General features: G+C 37.0%; 4 protein-coding genes, 1 non-coding gene and 1 pseudogene across 6 annotated transcripts in view; 1 reads left to right on the forward strand and 5 right to left on the reverse strand.

Annotated features, from left to right (window-relative positions):
- Positions 560-7,980, forward strand: LOC104705169 (phospholipase A I-like). The gene is made up of 18 exons (XM_010421145.2): positions 560-1,345; positions 1,473-1,620; positions 1,748-1,826; positions 1,920-2,073; positions 2,164-2,373; positions 2,461-2,706; positions 2,781-2,943; positions 3,699-3,959; positions 4,039-4,160; positions 4,425-4,586; positions 4,723-4,967; positions 5,117-5,151; positions 5,599-5,613; positions 5,768-5,974; positions 6,068-6,551; positions 6,648-6,864; positions 6,965-7,054; positions 7,313-7,980. Exons 1-18 carry the CDS (start codon positions 788-790, stop codon positions 7,790-7,792), a joined length of 3,876 nt encoding a protein of 1,291 aa, XP_010419447.1. The 5' UTR covers positions 560-787; the 3' UTR covers positions 7,793-7,980.
- LOC104703787 lies at positions 8,411-10,501 on the reverse strand (annotated as a pseudogene).
- On the reverse strand, positions 10,554-12,188 carry LOC104703788 (pentatricopeptide repeat-containing protein At1g61870, mitochondrial-like). Its single transcript, XM_010419861.2, has one exon. The coding sequence runs from the start codon at positions 12,133-12,135 to the stop codon at positions 10,894-10,896; it is 1,242 nt and encodes a 413-aa protein (XP_010418163.1). The 5' UTR covers positions 12,136-12,188; the 3' UTR covers positions 10,554-10,893.
- On the reverse strand, positions 12,355-12,426 carry TRNAW-CCA. Its single transcript has one exon. It is a non-coding gene; the product is annotated as a tRNA-Trp (tRNA).
- LOC104703789 (flavone 3'-O-methyltransferase 1-like) lies at positions 13,443-16,017 on the reverse strand. Of its 2 annotated transcripts, none has more exons than XM_010419863.2 (4): positions 15,489-16,017; positions 14,174-14,484; positions 14,015-14,079; positions 13,443-13,869 (listed from the first exon to the last, which is right to left on the reverse strand). In XM_010419863.2, the coding sequence occupies exons 1-4, from the start codon at positions 15,905-15,907 to the stop codon at positions 13,603-13,605; spliced, it is 1,062 nt and encodes a 353-aa protein (XP_010418165.1). In that variant the 5' UTR covers positions 15,908-16,017; the 3' UTR covers positions 13,443-13,602. The 2 variants fall into 2 exon arrangements, with proteins under 2 accessions (XP_010418165.1, XP_010418164.1); XM_010419862.2 differs by having other exon boundaries at positions 13,443-13,917; positions 15,489-16,011.
- LOC104703790 (protein DETOXIFICATION 37) overlaps positions 17,172-19,227 on the reverse strand; it is a 10,796-nt gene continuing 8,740 nt past the window's right edge. Inside the window, exons 3-7 of the mRNA XM_010419864.1 lie at positions 18,535-18,591; positions 18,207-18,445; positions 17,907-18,025; positions 17,727-17,813; positions 17,172-17,593 (exon numbers count right to left, since the gene is read on the reverse strand). Of these exons, the coding sequence (XP_010418166.1) occupies positions 17,528-17,593; positions 17,727-17,813; positions 17,907-18,025; positions 18,207-18,445; positions 18,535-18,591 (568 nt within the window). The 3' untranslated portion in view covers positions 17,172-17,527. The remainder of the gene's footprint in view (positions 17,594-17,726; positions 17,814-17,906; positions 18,026-18,206; positions 18,446-18,534; positions 18,592-19,227) is intronic.

Genomic DNA, 19,227 nt, shown 5'->3' on the forward strand with positions numbered 1-19,227 from the left:
CGTCTCCGACTTCGTGATGTTCTTCTCCATTCTGAATTAGGGTTCCCGATTGATTTATCAAACTGGAATTTACTCTAATCGCAAAAAAAAATAAACGAGATTTCATGATAAAGGGAAGTAGCCTGTAGCATTGGTTCCCTTTACCAAAACTATCTTAGTCTTTGTAAACCCTTAGCCCAAACAACTTGAGTGAAGGGACAATGTAAGAAGATATGGTCTTGTCTCTCTACAGCTACAGAGCAAAGGCAGCAGATTTCCGAGACTTGTAAGCCCCCATGATGCAAGTTATGCCATCATTGAGAGTCTATCAAGATTTGCAATCCAAAAGTTCAGAAGTTGAAAGCATCAACACAATATTTTTGTATTATTTAAAATTACTTAAAAATTTTGAATTAGTTCGGAAATACATGTTAATGTAAATCATATAATCTGTAATGCATTTTTTTTTTTCGAACCAGTTTTTCTGTCAAACGTTATAAAACTTTTTTATTTCCATAATCTTAAATTTACCTTTACAAGGAACGACGCCGTTTCGTAGCGTCTCATAGATTTATTGTGTATCATCATCATCAAGTTAACCAAACTCAGGCGAGAGAGATCAGAGAAAGTGATGAATGAGTATTCTCCTCTGATCATCACTTCTTCATCATCATCATCACCCATTGATCTGGTCACATTTTGTTTCTCTTCTCACAATCGAATTTTCAAATCCACGATTACCGATTTTGATTCGAGTTTCTCCGATTTTGATTCACCACCCTCCCAGCGGTGATCGGAGAATTTAGCCATGTCATGGGGGTTAGGATGGAAGAGATCATCGGAGAGTTTCCGATTGAGTCTCAGCTACGGCGCCGATGATCTTAATGACGATCCGATTCAATCACCGTCCGCGTCTCCGTTCGGATCTCCAACTTCGTCATGTTCTTCTCCATCCGCTGTGGAGGATCCTGAATTAGGGTTCCGGATTGATTTAGACTGGACCGCTGGCGATTCGGAGGATCAGGTAGCGTTGAGATTGGAATCGCAGTTAATGGTGGCTTTGCCTGCGCCGCATGATACAGTTGTTGTTGAATTGAAAGGATACGGAGACGGCGATGAAGGTGGTATAGAGAATGTTGGAATAGAGATGAGAGTTGAGAAACGGAGAGAGCCTTTGCGAGCAGTTACATTGATGAAAGCTGCTGGTTCGGGTCAGCAGTACGACGGTGTAGGCATCTTGACTAGGCTGATGCGTTCTGATATGATGCCTGCAGCTATTCCTGCGCCGGCTATCGACGTTGCGTCATCTTGTGGGGTGCATTGGAAGACTGTCACCTCGTTGAGTCTATCTGGTTGTGGTTTATTGGTAACGTTTCTTTAACGTTTTAGAATTCTGGATTCTCTGCTGCTGTATAGTTTGGTGCTCATTTGGATAATTGCTTTTCAAATTGGATTATGCTGTTCTGTTTCTAATGCTTTGCGATGTTGGGCAGGTAATGCCAGTTGAAGTGACTGAGTTACCTCTCCTTGAGAAGCTGTGCCTTGAGCACAATAAACTGTCAGTTTTGCCACCTGAGATAGGGAAGCTGAAAAACCTTAAGGTTCTTAGAGTCGACAATAACATGCTTATATCGGTTCCTGGTGAGCGTAACTTGTCAATTCCTTAATACTTGTTAATAGCATTTTAATGGTAACATAAATACATGTTGGTGGAATAATTAGATGAGATTAGATTTTTCAGCTGATGTTGGTTGAAACTCTTGTGCAGTGGAACTAAGACAGTGTGTGGGTCTTGTTGAATTATCGTTGGAACACAATAAACTGGTCCGGCCTCTTCTTGATTTCAGGTCATTGTTGCGGAGAGCTGGCATTACTGTTTTGCTTCTGTTTTTGTTCTTGAATTTAGTACGAGACTGATTAGTTATTCGATTGAAATGCAGGGCGATGTCTGGGCTACGAATACTACGGCTTTTTGGTAATCCCCTTGAATTCCTTCCAGAAATTTTACCCTTGCATCAGCTTCGCCACTTGTCTCTTGTAAATATCAGAATTGTGTCTGATGAGAATCTAAGATCAGTAAATGTACAGATTGAGGTAAAAAGAAAACTCATCACACAATATGTCTGCTAGTTCATTCTCTAGATCATTAAGTTTTATGCTAAGGGTGACTTTCCATGATGCCAGACTGAAAACACTTCCTATTTTGGAGCCTCTAGGCACAAGCTAAGTGCCTTCTCTCCCCTTATATTCCGTTCCTCGTCTTGTCACCATCCTCTTCTAGCATCTACATTGGTGAAGATAATGCAAGATGAAGGAAATCGTTCTGTCATTGGTAAAGATGAAAATGCGGTGAGGCAGCTTATAAGTATGATAACAAGTGACAATCGCCATGTGGTATGTTGGTTTTTTGTTTCTATGCTATGGGTTGAGAAAAAGTCTACTTTTTTTTGGGAACAATCACTGTAACTATTGGTTTGATAGGTTGAGCAAGCTTGTGTTGCTCTATCATCTCTTGCTCGAGATGTTGGCGTAGCAATGCAGCTGATGAAGTGTGATATCATGAAGCCAACTGAAACTGTTCTGAAATCTTCGACCCCAGACGAAGTTATATCCGTTTTACAAGTGGTGGTCACCTTAGCTTTTGTATCTGATTCCGTTTCTCAGAAGATGCTCACCAAGGATATGCTGAAAGCCTTAAAATCCTTGTGTGCCCATAAGAATCCTGAAGTAAGATAGCTGCAATTTTGGCTTCCTAATAAGAAAATTCCATAGTTTCTTCAACTGAGTTTCCTTTCTCTTAGGTTCAAAGACAAGCCTTATTAGCAGTTGGGAACTTGGCCTTCTGTTTGGAAAATCGTCGAATTCTGATTACTTCAGAGAGTTTGAGGGAGTTATTGATGCGGTTAACTGTTACACCTGAACCACGAGTCAACAAAGCTGCGGCTCGAGCTTTGGCAATTCTTGGTGTGTGTCTTGTGTATCAAATCGTCATTTTTGCTAGATACTCTAGTTGGGCATTACATAANGCAGCTTATAAGTATGATAACAAGTGACAATCGCCATGTGGTATGTTGGTTTTTTGTTTCTATGCTATGGGTTGAGAAAAAGTCTACTTTTTTTTTGGAACAATCACTGTAACTATTGGTTTGATAGGTTGAGCAAGCTTGTGTTGCTCTATCATCTCTTGCTCGAGATGTTGGCGTAGCAATGCAGCTGATGAAGTGTGATATCATGAAGCCAACTGAAACTGTTCTGAAATCTTCGACCCCAGACGAAGTTATATCCGTTTTACAAGTGGTGGTCACCTTAGCTTTTGTATCTGATTCCGTTTCTCAGAAGATGCTCACCAAGGATATGCTGAAAGCCTTAAAATCCTTGTGTGCCCATAAGAATCCTGAAGTAAGATAGCTGCAATTTTGGCTTCCTAATAAGAAAATTCCATAGTTTCTTCAACTGAGTTTCCTTTCTCTTAGGTTCAAAGACAAGCCTTATTAGCAGTTGGGAACTTGGCCTTCTGTTTGGAAAATCGTCGAATTCTGATTACTTCAGAGAGTTTGAGGGAGTTATTGATGCGGTTAACTGTTACACCTGAACCACGAGTCAACAAAGCTGCGGCTCGAGCTTTGGCAATTCTTGGTGTGTGTCTTGTGTATCAAATCGTCATTTTTGCTAGATACTCTAGTTGGGCATTACATAAAACGTTTTTCTTCTGATGACAGGAGAAAATGAAATTCTGCGACGTTCCATAAAAGGCAGGCAAGTACCGAAACAGGGACTGCGCATACTCACCATGGATGGAGGTGGAATGAAAGGTCTTGCAACGGTGCAGATTCTTAAGGAGATTGAGAAGGGAAGTGGCAAGCCTATACATGAACTATTCGACCTTATATGTGGCACATCAACAGGAGGAATGCTAGCTATTGCCCTTGGTGTCAAGCTTATGACACTGGAACAATGTGAAGAAATTTACAAGAATCTAGGTGTGTAGAATTCCCTTTGAGCTCTACAGCTTCGTTGATGTATTGGTTCTGGACTTTAATTTGGATGATTTTTCTTTAGGAAAGCTTGTTTTTGCTGAATCTGTTCCAAAGGACAATGAAGCTGCAAGTTGGCGGGAAAAGTTGGATCAGCTATATAAAAGTTCATCACAAAGTTTCAGAGTTGTTATCCATGGATCTAAGGTATATACAACTCTGTTGGTTCTTCTCTAGCGACATAAAATCGAAGAGCTAAACTTTCTGATTATGGTTTTAAGGAATCATCATTTTTTATTTTATTTATCGTCTTGAATTTTGAATGTAATTCTTAACCGGTGCTGCTGAAGCCGCATAAAGATTAAAAAGATTATGTCCACTAAGGATTGTAAATAGATATGCTTGATAAAACCTAATCTTCTTGGTTCAGACATAACTTGGAATGTGGTTTTATAATATACTGTCTTGCAGCACAGTGCAAACGAGTTCGAGAGACTGTTAAAGGAAATGTGTGCTGATGAGGATGGAGATCTACTAATAGAGTCAGCTGTGAAGAATGTTCCAAAAGTCTTTGTCGTATCTACTCTTGTTAGTGTGATGCCTGCGCAGCCATTTATATTTCGAAACTACCAGGTACAAAACTACACCCTTTTTCTTTTGCTTTATTCTTGATTCTCTGTTAACTGGCGACGAAGTGTTAACCATTTCACATTCGCCTATCATGATCTCCCTCTATTTCGGCGCATTTAGCTCTCCTTTCTATTTGCAGTATTCTGTTGGAACACCGGAAATGTCATATGCATTTTCAGATCACTCAGGCGGCAGTACATTAACTTCATCAACTGCCAGTGTTCAAGCTGGTTACTACAGGCAAAGTGCTTTTATGGGAAGTTGTAAGCATCAGGTTTGGCAAGCGATACGAGCATCATCAGCTGCCCCATATTATCTTGATGATTTTTCAGTCGGTAAAAGTCAACTATCTCCCTTCATAATCCTTATCCTCGATACTTTATAGTAAGCTTTTACACTGATATTGTAAAAAAAAAATTCTTTTTTCTTCTTTTCCAAANGACAGATGCATGAAAAGTTACAGAATTTACCCCAAGTGGGGATCATACATCTCTCACTTCAAAATGATTCTAATGGTTCGATACTGAGGTCAGTCCAAACTTTTCCATTTCCATCACACCACACTCAAGTCTAAATAAGGTGATTCTAGTTAATTGATGATNGCTCTGTACCAACCAGGGTAATTCCCGTCTTTTCTCTTATGTGGAACTTCGTTGATGGAACTGTGGCTCCAAATGACAATTACACATGGTCAAATAGTGAAAAAGAAAACTTTTTTTGTATAAGAAAAATCGCTGAAGTACATAATGTGAATAAAAGCTAGACGTCCTTGTAAAGTTNTTGCTGAACCTGGAGATCTCGCTGATAAGTTTCTCCAAAGCGTCAAAGTTAGTATATTGTCAGTCATGCAAAGTAATCGCCGTAAGGCTGCAACGGTTCTTTCCAACATTTGTTCAATCTCGGATTTGGTGCGTATCAAGAAATGCTTCCAGGTTGGAAATATCATCCATCGTTATATCGGACGTCAAACCCAAGTGAGGATATGCTTTTCATATTGACTTCTTTGTGGTGTTAGTCTTNTTCAACCCAGGTAGGTAACACACACAGCATTTTACAACATACAAGAACACGCTATCCTCTTGAACACCTAGGAAATCTTAATTTTATAATCTATGTCAATTATCATAATGCATAATTGTTTGATGTCGAATATAGTTAAGTCTTTAAATATCTGGTCTATGCAGTTGATGATCGCTGTGGAATGGAGTTGGATGAGACTGATCCAGCGATCTGGCTAAAATTGGAAGCTGCGATTGAAGAATACATACAAAGCAATTCCCAAGTACTTAAAAACGTCTGCGAGAGATTAACACTCCCCTTCCTAAACGACGAGAAGTGGTGTGAGAATTTGAAACCACGGTTTATGAATGGAAAGCTACCAAATAGCAGAGGTATCTATTTCAAAATTTATTTGCTTTTTAGAAAAACCTTCTCAAATAGTTAGCTTAGTAACTTAATATCATTTTTCTTTCATTCCTAAACAGTAGAGAGCAGTCCTTCTCTAGGATGGAGACGCAATGCTTTGCTTGTGGAGGCTCAGCATAGTCCTGACTCAGGGAGAGTAAAGTATCATGCTCGTGCGCTGGAGTCATTTTGTTCGAATAATGGAATAAAGTTATCTTCACTACATGCTACTGCTACTCCTGGATGCCAGAAACCATCTCCAGGGACTGCTTTTCCCACACCATTTTCCTCTCCTCTTATAACTGGAAGCTTGCCTCCGAGTCCCCTTCTATTCACTCCTGATCATGGCCCACAAAAGTTCAATAGGTTGATTGATATGGTTCCACCACTTAGCTTGGACGGGGGTCATGCGGGAAAGACGGTTATGTCGCCTCCATCATCTCCTCCAAGACAAAGACAACTCTATCTTCCATTACGACAGATGCATGAAAAGTTACAGAATTTACCCCAAGTGGGGATCATACATCTCTCACTTCAAAATGATTCTAATGGTTCGATACTGAGGTCAGTCCAAACTTTTCCATTTCCATCACACCACACTCAAGTCTAAATAAGGTGATTCTAGTTAATTGATGATATTTGCGTTCTGGTTTCATTTAGTTGGCAAAATGATGTATTTGTGGTTGCTGAACCTGGAGATCTCGCTGATAAGTTTCTCCAAAGCGTCAAAGTTAGTATATTGTCAGTCATGCAAAGTAATCGCCGTAAGGCTGCAACGGTTCTTTCCAACATTTGTTCAATCTCGGATTTGGTGCGTATCAAGAAATGCTTCCAGGTTGGAAATATCATCCATCGTTATATCGGACGTCAAACCCAAGTGAGGATATGCTTTTCATATTGACTTCTTTGTGGTGTTAGTCTTATAGCTTTGGAAGGTTTATTTTGTTTTTGATGTTACTTGTTAATATATTGTAAAGGTGATGGAAGATGATCAAGAAATCGCATCATTTATGTTCCGCAGAACTGTCCCTTCCGCACACTTGACTCCTGATGATATTCGCTGGATGGTAATGTCACTTGACTTTTATACATTCAAAATCTCCTGCTAGTTTCATGTTCACATATTTTTACTCTTGCATTTCTGAAAAGGTTTAGCTTCTACGAATATATTGTCCATATGCTTATGTGCAGTTTGGTTGGCTGGTACAAAACTCAAACTGTAAAAGCTAGTGATAAGCGCAAGGCTGATAAGAAGATGGCCACATGTTCTCTTTTCAGGTTAAGCTAGATTTTGTCTTATGTTTTGAACATGTTATCTGAAACAGGTAGGAGCATGGAGAGATAGGATAATAGTCTTCTCAGGAACATTTGGACCAACACAAGCTGTAGTTAAAGCCTTTTTGGACTCTGGTGCCAAAGCTGTGATTGGTCCATCGAACGAGCCGCAAGAGACGCCACTAATAACATCCCAAGGCTCATCTGAGTACAACATTGGAGACCAAAACGGAAAATTTGAGATTGGAGAAGAAGAAGACGAAGAAGAAGAAGAAAACACAGTAACAGAAAGGGAAGAGATCGGACCACCAACACCGACAAGTGACTGGGAAGATAGCGACCACGAGAAAATGAACAGAGGCGATAAGTGTTGTGGTCTTTGGGAAGATGATGAAGAGGAAGTGTCTGAGTTTGTTTGCCAGTTATATGATCAATTGTTCAGAGAGAATTCAAGAGTTGATGTTGCTCTTCAAAAAGCTCTTGCCTCGCATCGAAAGCTCAGGTACACTTGTCATCTTCCTAATGTATAGAAAAAAGTACAAATTTTATTAACTTTATACCTTTTTTGACCCGGGCGGAAAAGAAAACTTGAGAGAGAAAAAAACAACAGTATCAAAGTTTTGTTCGTTTCTGCAAATAAGAGTATCAAATAAGTTTATCGCTTTTGAAGCATTTAAGAGGTATGAGAAAGATAATTGTTACTACTTTTTTAAGGAAATATAGATTCAAACTCATTTAGTGTTATACTACTCTGTCTCTGGAATTTGAAAGTCAGACAAAACAAACATCCGAAGTAGAAAAACTGAGAAACCTTAGATTAAAAAAAAAAACTTCATGTATCATAACAAGAAACTGTGGAATCTATGTTGAAGACGGTGAATTGTTGTTCACGGCAACGCATGTGAGACAAATGCTTAAAGACGAATCTAGGCTCTGGGATTATGTTTCCCACTGCTTGCAAGTGTATATTAATCGTAAAAGAGATCTAGCTGGAACCCATGACAGTATCTCCTCTACCAAATCAGACAGAAGCTCCATAAGTGAATGAACACCACGGAATTGCACTTGGGACATAGATTCTGGTAGTAACTTTGTTACTCCAAACTTATTTTTGTAGGTTTTTTTTTTCTGTCTTTTTGGAATGTAAATCAAAAAGATAACGATTTCACATTAATCAAACATACAAACAAAAAAAGTTTAGTGTGAGATTAACACTGTGATTCACAGATGATGCGATCTCCCCACAATGCCAAATTACATCAAATTACAAAGAATTGTTTGCATCCGACTTGACTTCGAACTCTAACCCTAATTACTTTCTTGGGTTTTACGTTAAAAGAAAAAAAATGAAAAGAAAAATTAATGGTTTCAAGGATTGGAAAATGTATTCTTATGAATCAGATGATGATGTCTGATTAGCAGAGGTAGGAGTAGGATCAGTATTAGTGTTATCAATGACCTCTATAGGCTTAGCTAAGAACTCAAGTGCCGTGACCACATCTCCCATCAATGGCCTAGTCTCTGCTTCTTCTTGCAAACACATAGCTGCAATCGCTAAAGCTTGATGCAACCCTTTTACTGGGTAATTCCCTTCTAGATTTGGATCCACAATATGTGCAAACATCCTTCTATCTTTCAACAACGGTTCCGCCTGCAAAAAAAAAAAAAAAGGACTTTAATCAGTTCCTTCCTTCTCAAGCAACAACAAAAACATGGTAACAAGACTCTTGTTTGATTAAGTACCCAAGAGATCAAGTTTTCTTCTTCGGTTGGTCTATCACCATCAATAGCTCGTCTTCCGGAAATGATCTCAAGGAGGACAACGCCGAAGCTGTAGACATCGGATTTAGCCGTGAGTTGACCAGTCATTGCATATTCAGGAGCACAGTATCCGTATGTTCCCATGACTCTAGTGGACACATGATCTTTGCCTTCAGTTGGTCCAAGCCTAGCTAACCCAAAATCCGATAGCTTTGAGTTAAAATCAGATTGTAACAATATGTTTGAAGCTTTGAAATCGCGATAGATCACAGGAGGATCTGCGTAGTCGTGCAAATACTCTAGCCCTTTAGCTGCACCGTGCACTATCCGCATTCTCTTGAACCAGTCTAGACTTGGTGCCCCTTCTGGTAAGTCTATATAATGAAGAAAGATTAAAAACATTAGATTAAATTGTAAAAGCTTGATGATATAACAGTGAAAAGGTCACAGCTTATACCAAACAAATGATCTTCCAAAGATCCGTTGGGCATGAATTCATAAACGAGGACTCGTTGCTCGTCTTCTACACAATAGCCAATGAGATTGACAAGGTTTGGATGTTGAGCCAGACTCAATACCATCACTTCAGCAAAGAACTCCCTTGTTCCTTGCAAACCGTTCCTGTCAAGTCTCTTTACAGCCACCACCTAAACTTCTCATCATCCAAATCAAATAAAAATTAGCAAACTAATTGTCCGTTGCAACTATTAGTTCCTTGAACTTGAAGATTCTGCCACAGTTCTTGACGTTCCCATACTTCTTTATCTCGTCCGTTATATACTTCTGCCTGCAGCTTCCTGCATTTATCAACATTTCCATTTTTAGAAACTAAAGAATGATACAAATTTTGAAAAGATTGAGAGGAGAACGTTTATGATGAGTACCTTTTCGGCGTGAACGAAATGTGAAGATAGCGAAAAGTTTTCGGCTATGGCCTCTATAAGCTGTAAGACCTTCATCAAAAGAATCTCTAGGGGAATTAGGTCCAAGATGTTGTGGATTGATGAAACAAGGACAAAGCTTCAACATTTTTCTTCTTTTTCTTTTTTTTTCTTTTGTGTTCTTGATCTCTTCAGACAAAAACAAATCCTTTGAAATGAAAATCCCCCAAGGAAAGATTTGATCTTGTCTCTCTGTACCGATCCTTTCAGATCCAAACCCTGTCTGGGCAATAAGAATCTGAAAGAAAGATCAGATCTTTCCTAGGAAAATGATGTCGCATGACAGGAGGTTCACAAAGTTTTGCTGTCTCTTGTTGTTGTTATATATAAATGTTTCCCATGTTTGGAAGTCTCTCAAATTTGGATAAAAAGGATTATTCTTCTTCTCTCTTATTTTTAGAGGGTTTCTTTCTTCTCTGTTCGTTTATTTGGAATAAGCCAACGCGTCTGTCTCTTCTCTTACTTTTTTAACAAACTTCCAATCAAATCTTTACTAGTTCGTGGTAAGCATGTAGAGATATTAAACTTTGTATATATTTTAAATAAAGTCATCATACTATATAGTATAAACATAGGAAGACACTAAAAATATACATAAAAATAGAGATATACGGTTTGAGTTTTGACCATTAAGACAGGCTACAATAGCTTCAATGCATTGACCAATCTTACAGATAAAAATGTTTAAGATCTCTCTGATTCCGAAACCAAACCTAACAGGATAAACCTAATTAACCAAGTTCTTGATTTGATTATGTCTGATAATCAAACATGGGTCAACAAAAAAAAAGAAAACAGAATTTATCTAATAGCTACCAGGATGATCAAAAGATTACTATCGTCTAAGAAGCTATGACCTTTATTTCATTGCTGACAGATAAAGATAGAGAAAATTCGTAAAATATCGAAAGTACCAATCACAGAACGATTCATTGAGGCAATGCAGCTTCGACATCATTCCACAACTCAACATTTCTAGTGAACTTCTCTTTAACTTGCGCAATAAGCACCTTAGCTTCTTCGACTTTCGAATCCTTAGCTAGTCCGTTAACAAGCGACTTCATGATACTGAAACTAGGAACCCAATTCTTCTCCATACTCTCTTTACAAAGACTCAAAGCCGTCTCAAAGTCACCTCCTTTGCACAAGTAATAAATGAGAGTGAAGTAACACTCACTATCAGGCTTACATCCTCTGTTCACCATAACCTTAAACAACTTCTTGGCCTCTTCCAAATCATCTTCGTTACAAAACCCTCGAATCAAATGGCTATACGTCACCGTATTAGGCTTCATCCCTGCAGACAACATCCCATCAAGCAAAGCCTTTGCTTCTTTAGCTTTCTTCCTCTTACACAAACTCTGAATCCTAATGTTGTAAGTCGAAACACCGATGTTAGCACCACGATCTTTCATCATCGCCAACACTTTCCCAACTTCATCATTCTTATCCTCTGCATAAAACCCTGAAATCATCAGACCAAAGCTAGAGCCATTCGGCTTTATCGCTTTCCTCTCCATCTCCGCAACAATGGAGTAAGCCGAACTAGCTGAACCGGATTCACAAAACACTTTGATCATACGGTTATAAGTCTCAAGATCAGGCTCAATCCCATACATCTTAGGCATCTCAATATAAACACGTTTCGCTTCTTTGTAATCCTTAGCTACTAAACAAGCAAAGAGAAGAGCGTTCAAAGACTTAACCGTACGAGGGATTCCAAGTTTCTCAAGATCACTAAAGACCCTTAAAGAGTGATCAAGCATATTAGCTTGACCATACAAAACAATGGCGTGAGCAGCGAAACGCTCCGATTTGAGATCAGGTCTGTTCTCGATGAACCCGTCGAGAAGATTCGAGACGGCGGTGAAATGTTTCTTCTCGGCGAGATTCTCGACGGCGGCGGAGAAAGCGATACGATCAATGTGGCAATCTGGTGTCAAGGAAGCAGCACGGCAGATCTCGAGGATACGATCTGGATCTTTCTCGGATTTGAGAAGAGAGAGAGCTGCTTTGCTTTTTTCTCTGCTTGTGAGAGGAGTTTTCGAATCTGGTGAGAGGATTGATGAAGCGGAGGAGGAGGATGAGGAGGAGAGTGATCGGATTTGAGGAGATGCGTTGAGGTGACGGAAGAGAGATGTTGATGAACGGATTCGAGAGAGTAACGCCATTGTTGTTGTTTTAGGGTTTGAAGAAGAAGAGAGACTGTGAAAATGGAGAAGACAAAGACGGAGAGTGAAGAATTAGGGATTTTTAGGGTTTTTGGTATGTGTTAATCTAATCGTAGCCGTTGATAGGTTTTTCAAAAAAGTCGTCATAATGGACGGTTGAGATGAGTTTGTGTGGAAATAAAAATTAAAAAAGTGAAAGATCCGACTAGACCGGGGGATTGAACCCGACGTGAATCGAACACGCAACCTTCTGATCTGGAGTCAGACGCGCTACCATTGCGCCACGGATCCGGTGAACAATACTCACTAAAACTTATTTATATTCGATAAGAAATGAAAATCTCTATAAAAAGCAATCAAAGACATTCATTTTATCTTTTTAAGAATCATCACCAGTTTGCACAAAAAAAATAATTACCACATTATTTCTACATAACAAAGGTGTATTTTGAAGAGTCACTAAGAAGGTGTTATTGAACTCTAATTTATAAAAAAAAATTTGATAACTTCAACAAAATCATCAAAAGTGAATAAGTGAAAGACTTTTAAAAATTGCTAGAGAATATTCTATAGTTCTGTTGATTAGTTTTCTAAAATTTTGTAAAATGTTCATAATCTCTGTATTTTTGTGATATTTTCAATAACTTTATTTTGTGAAAAAATGTATAAAATCATGAACCACTAATATAATAATTGAATTCATTAACAATCCTATTAGAAATTCTAATGACTTTATAAAAATTTGAATCTAATAAACCAAATTTGTTAAGATTTTAAATATAATGACCTTTTACAAATCACACACTAATAACACTAAACTTTAGCAGAGTTTAACAAAATCTTGATCTATTCAAATCTCAAACCAATAACCCCTAAATTTATTTGTTTAAACATTTAATAGAATTTCAACCAATATTGTTCAAGATTTTGAATAATACATAGAAAGAGGTCACACAAAAAAATTTTGATTTGGACTACCATTTTGTCGGACCGGCCCTAAGTAGAATTTGAAAATTCATTAGAATTAATATGAGTTAAAATCTCCATAGTATTGAAGAACATATACAAACTCATGTTGTTTGTTTTTGTAGAGTATTGTAGTCATTGTTACAAAAAAAATTGATTATGATTTCGGGTAATTTCTCAAAATCACTAAGTAATTAAAAAAAAATGTTAACTCTTGAATAAACCGTATATTTGAAATGATTTGTGTAAATAATTCAATGAATAACAGAAGAATGAAAATGATTTTAGATGAATTCCAAGTTTGATAACATATGATTTGATCAGAGACTTAGAAATCACTATTTGAGAAACATGTCATTTTGGGAAAAATCAAAATGACCCGAAATTCTAGTTAGAAATATATCAGATCCTTACATAAACCTTATTAAACAGCAATAAGCATAGTTTATAACCGAATCAATAATAACATGACACACAAATGTGTGGCAGTAGACGTTGACATTAATAACTTGTGCATATCGTCTTGAGAAACTCAATGATGTGAATACCGAAGGCGTTGCAAACAACTTTGATGGCATGAAAGCCGGACCCTTTAGCCAGTGCCTCAAACTCTTTCTCAGTCCGTTCTATACCTCCCCGGCTGTGTGCCAACATTATGCAGTCTACATGGAGTGCTTGTTTGGTCATAAGGCTTGAGTCTAGAGTCTCTGGGAGTACACACTCAGCTACTATCACTTTTCCATTCTCCGGAAGCGCGTCGTAGCAGTTCTTTAAGAATTTAAGACATTGTTCATTACTCCGAGCGTGACATATCCACTGTTAGAGTTAAAAACGAATGAAAATGTTTTGAGATTTCATTTCCTTGCTATACTTATAATGATTCTTTGCTCTTTTAAACCTAGATATTACTAACCTTCATGAACATGGCATCACCTTTGGGGACACTTACAAACATATCTCCTCCAACATGCTCAATACCTGTATTGTTTAGTAATAGGATGCCTTTATTGAACAAATTAAATGATGTAACAATATCGGGTTTTCTTTATCTGTGGGGAAGATGTAGACAAACCGGGATGAGAAGGAGCGTCTTTGATTACATGAGGGAGATCAAAGTTGATGCCTTTAAGGTTGGGGTATTTTGAGACAATCATCTTGAGAGTAGCACCACTCCCGCCACCAACATCAACCAGAGAAGTCAAGCCATCAAAACCCTTATAGGTCTCGAGAATCTTCTTCATGGATATTGTGGAATGGTTTGACATTCCATCATTGACGACTTTGTTGAATCTAGTGTCAGTCTTTTGGTACTCTAACACGCTGATGCCATAAGCCTTATTAAATGGAGTCTCACCAATAAGAATTGCATCCTTCAAATGGTACCTGCAAGTGTCTTTGGCATGAGATGATTCGACTAAAGAAAATCCAAAACCAGAGATGTTGATTAACTCTTCTTCTCTATCATTTTGTTGGTCAAATAATCCAAAGACAGAGATTATCTTCCTATTATGTTCCTTTTCTTATTGCTCAATAACCTAATAGTGAACTATTAAGAAAAACTTTTATAGAATCAAATAGCTGTTAAACTATTTAAGTAGTTGTATATATGAGAAAACCATATCTTAATTCCCAAATATCAAATATGATACCAGACATAACGTTTTTCTAGCATAAATATGCTCCTTTTTCAACAAGTATGGCTGCATGCATCGATATCGACCACTTCATTATTCAATGCAACACCAGCAATATGACGGCCAAGCTCATTACGTAAAATGGCTTGGAAGTAACCAAAAGACTGATATTGCATGAGCACATTATGCAATTGAAGGACCAAATCGAAGAAAAAAACACGAAAGGATCCAAAACTGTCGTAAGATATTTTGCATATCAACTCGTATATATTGTATGTACTCATATGACTATTTTTGAAAAGCCTTTGAGAAATATACGAGAAAACAACTTCTCTATAAGAAAGATTCCATCTTCTCTAATCTCCCTTCAAAGATCTTAACTCTAATCTCCCTTCAAAGTCATGTACGATGAAAAAAAATAAACATTTTAAGTATTTTCTAAAAAGAATGTTTCTTCTAGCTCTTGACTACCTTCGTTTTGTTTCCAGAATTTTGGCTAGAAAAAAAAATGCGTGTCGTGTATTTGAGATATAGTAATATCCTTTCCTAGGTAGTATATGATATCAAACGATATCGTTTTGTCTGTTTTTGTCTCATTTGTCTTCAACGCTATCCTAACTCTCTCTCGTTTACCATTGCAATTGCATTTGACATCAATCAAGAAGCATAGGTTTTAACGACATAATTTATTACTTAATTAAGTACAATAATATATCCTAAAAATATGAAATCATATGATAATTTCAGAAATACCAGCTCTCCATGAAGATCTTATCTTGGTTCATGAGGCAAAGAGGAGCAATCGAGACGCTGTCTTCGTTCTTGGTCAAGTACTTGCACACCGGACCAAGCCCGTAAACCCGCTCGACGCCATCGCCGCCTGGAAGCGTACGGACGGAGCAGGTGAGAATGGAGTAAGCCGCAAGAAGCCGAAGGATACGGTCGAGTAAGAGTGGAGCTTCCGGGTTTTTGGTCGGGAGATGGGAAGTGATCTCAGCCGGAGACATCGGAGAAACGTTTTTGGCCATGATTTCGATAAGTTCGAGCTGTAAAGCTGCTTGTAAAACCATCGGAAGAACGGAACAGCTGGCTAGCTGCATGGCGAAGAGGTTAGCTTCGTCGTTGGTGACTTGCACCGGAGTTATTTGTGTCTCTGCTGGTGTTGAGTCCATTTTGGTTAGAGTTTTTTTTCTTCTTCTTTTCTTTATTGTGTTTTGGGTCTCTCTGCGTTGAGCTTTGTGTTTTTATGATGGGTGATACTTGATAGTATATATGGCTGAGGTTTATTCATTTTATTGGGATTTTATTTGTATAAAAAGTGTACCAATAATTGCTTTTCTATGTGTTGAGTTATTGCTTTTCTATGTGTCTGGTATTGAATCTATTTATTGCTTTTCTATGTCAAAAGACTCAAAACCCCTCATTCGATCCAATTAATCATTTACGTTATTTACTTCAACCTTTTTTTTTTTTTTGAAAGATTTATATACTTGTCCATGTTACTATGTTTGTCTTTCTTTCCTTTTTTAGCTGTATTTGAGAAGTGTAGACATTTTTAAAAAAGATATCACAAAATATGATAGTTTTGTTTTGTATATTTTGAATGTGAGATAGAGAAGACAAAATAGTGTGGTAGAGTGTCCTCGAAGAGAGAATCTCTATTTCACACTCAAAAAATTGTATATTTCTCAAATATACAAAACAAAACAACTTTATATTTATATCTTTGATCTTTCTATAAAGTGTTTACTTCTCAAATACAAAAATTTAATGGCTTAATACATAAAACACTTATAAAGGAAATTTCTTTTCCATCTTAGAAAAACTTTTTTCAACCCACATACACTTCTAAAATGAAAAAGAAATTTGCTTTATAAATGTTCTGCAATATATCGAAATTTAACAGATAACCTGCTATTTAATTTGCCTTTGTTTAGCATGGGTGTATGAATTTGGTGATTTCATTTTACCTTGTATTGAGATCTTTGTTTACAAGTTCTAACATTTTCTGTTGCTAAGGGCTTAATCATGATTTTATAATTAGTATGTATCTATATAGTTTTTAGATGTTGTGTGGAAAGCACAAAGTTTGTTTAGACCTGAGTCTCGTCCTAGGCATTCGCTGCCAGGTTTTTTTCAAAAAAAATTTGTTGTGATGAAAGTGGTTTGGATGATCAAGTATCGACGTCGGTTTCATAACTATGACAGATTCATTGACTGGACCACTGTTGTAACTAACTGCTTACATATTTATTGTCGTCAAAACCAATAATGCTTTTTTTTTTTTTTGCCATCAGATAAAAACGAAGTAACAAATGTTTGGAAACGAAAGCTAAGAAAACTTCAAAAAAACTATAACGCCTGGCCCCTCACTTTATCATGAAGCCAAGAAGGCCCTCCAAGCAAAAACCGCTCCAAAATTTTGCTTGTAAGAAAAATTAAGAACTCAATCTCTTTGCTATAAAATATATTCAACTCTTACACTGAATTACAAACTTTGCTTTCTTATCTAAATCCCACCCTTCAAACAAAAACCACTCCAAATTTTTTCACTTTTTAACTCCACACAACAACAACACTCGCAAAACCTCAAATTTTTCGAATCATATTATATAATCAACAAAGCGACTTACATTTTTCGATTGAAAAACGAGAGTTCAACAATTGAATTTGCATCTTTCATGTGTTCCTCTATCGCCAAATTTTGGGGGAAAAGAAAATTTGTGATTTCATTTTGACCTCAAACTCCCAGAAAAAAATACAACAAATAAAATCATTTTTTTTTTTTTAATTTATTGCTTCAAAAGTGGCTCACGGCTCTCTTCCCACTGGTCCAGTCTACTCGAAGCTTTCGCAACCTAAACATATAAAATTAATCAAATTAATAATACTAAACGATTCAATGAATCCTTCCATTAATTTGTGCTTAACGCTTTTCATTATAAAACATAAAGTATTTAATTCTTTTCTTATCTTTTAGTATTAATTTACCTCTTTGTCCCAGTCCGTTCGGAAAGTGACAATAACTAAGATTATCGTCTGCATTAATGTACCACCAATCATCCCTGTCCATATACCCTGCATCATATCATACATACATATTAAATATTACAAATCTTTATCATTAAATACAGTATGTAACCATATTTAATACAGTATTTATTAATTCACCTTAGCTCCCATATCATAAGTGAACCCAAGAACGAAGCCAATTGGTATCCCCACAACGTAGTAACATCCAATGTTAACGTACGCCACAAATGCTTGCCATCCACATCCAACCGCAACACCTAATATAGATTTTGAGTAGTACGAAAGAATTAAATTGAATTAAATCTTCATTCCTAGTATAGATTTTGAGTAGTACAAAAGAATTAAATTGAATTTTGATAAAAATAAGAATTTAAGAGTGCTTCCAAATCTTTATTATGAATGAAGATTTGATGTGAAATGTGGGGTTTCTTTTTTTACCTGACAAAACAGGCTGAATCCCGTTGAGGACAATTGTGATGGCTAGAAAGGGAGATAAATCGGCAACAGCCTCGGCCACCGCGGGACTATCAGTAAACGCATAGCTGATGACATTTCGCCACGATAAGACCACGATGGCTTCGAATATCGCTAGTAAGAAAGATACTCCCGTCGTAACAACTGTGGAAAACGCGGCTGCTCTCGGGTTTCCAGCTCCTAATTCATTGCTTACTCTCACACTATGCATAAATAAATTCGAGGAAAAAAATAATAACAATTAGTATCGTTTTATCTCCGGATTGTAAATAAAATTAATGTTGGTACCAACCTTGCAGCTGCATTGAATCCAACGGAGACCATGAACGAGATCGCAGAAATTGACATGCTGCAAACACAGAACAAGGAAGAAAAATGTGAGTGTTTGATCTTTGGTATGTGCAAGTGTGTGCCGTTTTTGCTAATTGAAAACGACACAATTAAGAAGACAAAACAAAACAAAACAAAACAAAAAAGCTTAGAGATCTTCGACTGAATAAGAAAGAGACATGACGAGGTTGAGGAATAGGACTTAGGTAGGAGTCGTCATTTTCAACTCGTCAGAAAGAAAGAAATCATAAAGAACTGTAATTATTTAACCACTACAATTATTACAGTTTAATGTCAGACCATAACGCGACAAATTAATATTGTAGTGGTTAATTATTCCAAATCGTGGTGTTAAGTATCAGAAGGTAAACAATAAAAATTGTTATAACAAACAATGAAAGAAATCAAATTATTTTAGTGAAAAATACTCCGTTAAATAAAAATACTAAATTTTAAACAGAGATACTTTAAAATAATTAACCACTACAATATTAATTTTTGTCACATTAATACGACAAATTATAGTATAGTTTTATTTTTTGGTTAAAGCTACAACAAATTATTTGTCTTTATCGTTAATTATATGAAACTGGGAATAATTAAAGATCCACTTTACGACTTTAACAGCAATAATTACTGCTAAATTTCGTGGACA

Source organism: Camelina sativa, chromosome 7 (genome assembly GCF_000633955.1).
Source record: "Camelina sativa cultivar DH55 chromosome 7, Cs, whole genome shotgun sequence".
In the NCBI taxonomy this organism is placed as follows: Eukaryota; Viridiplantae; Streptophyta; class Magnoliopsida; order Brassicales; family Brassicaceae; genus Camelina; species Camelina sativa.

Bases quoted from the DNA above. Each gene is read 5' to 3' on its own strand.
- LOC104703789 (XM_010419862.2), bottom strand. From the start codon at position 15,907: ATGGACTCAACACCAGCAGAGACACAAATAACTCCGGTGCAAGTCACC. The intron at 14,485-15,488 runs GTATTTCTGAAA...AGACACTTGCAG, and splicing joins AAGATCTTCATGGAGAGCTG to GTACCATTTGAAGGATGCAA. The intron at 14,080-14,173 runs GTTTGTCTACAT...TAAACAATACAG, and splicing joins AGACGCTCCTTCTCATCCCG to GTATTGAGCATGTTGGAGGA.
- LOC104703788 (XM_010419861.2), bottom strand. From the start codon at position 12,135: ATGGCGTTACTCTCTCGAATCCGTTCATCAACATCTCTCTTCCGTCAC.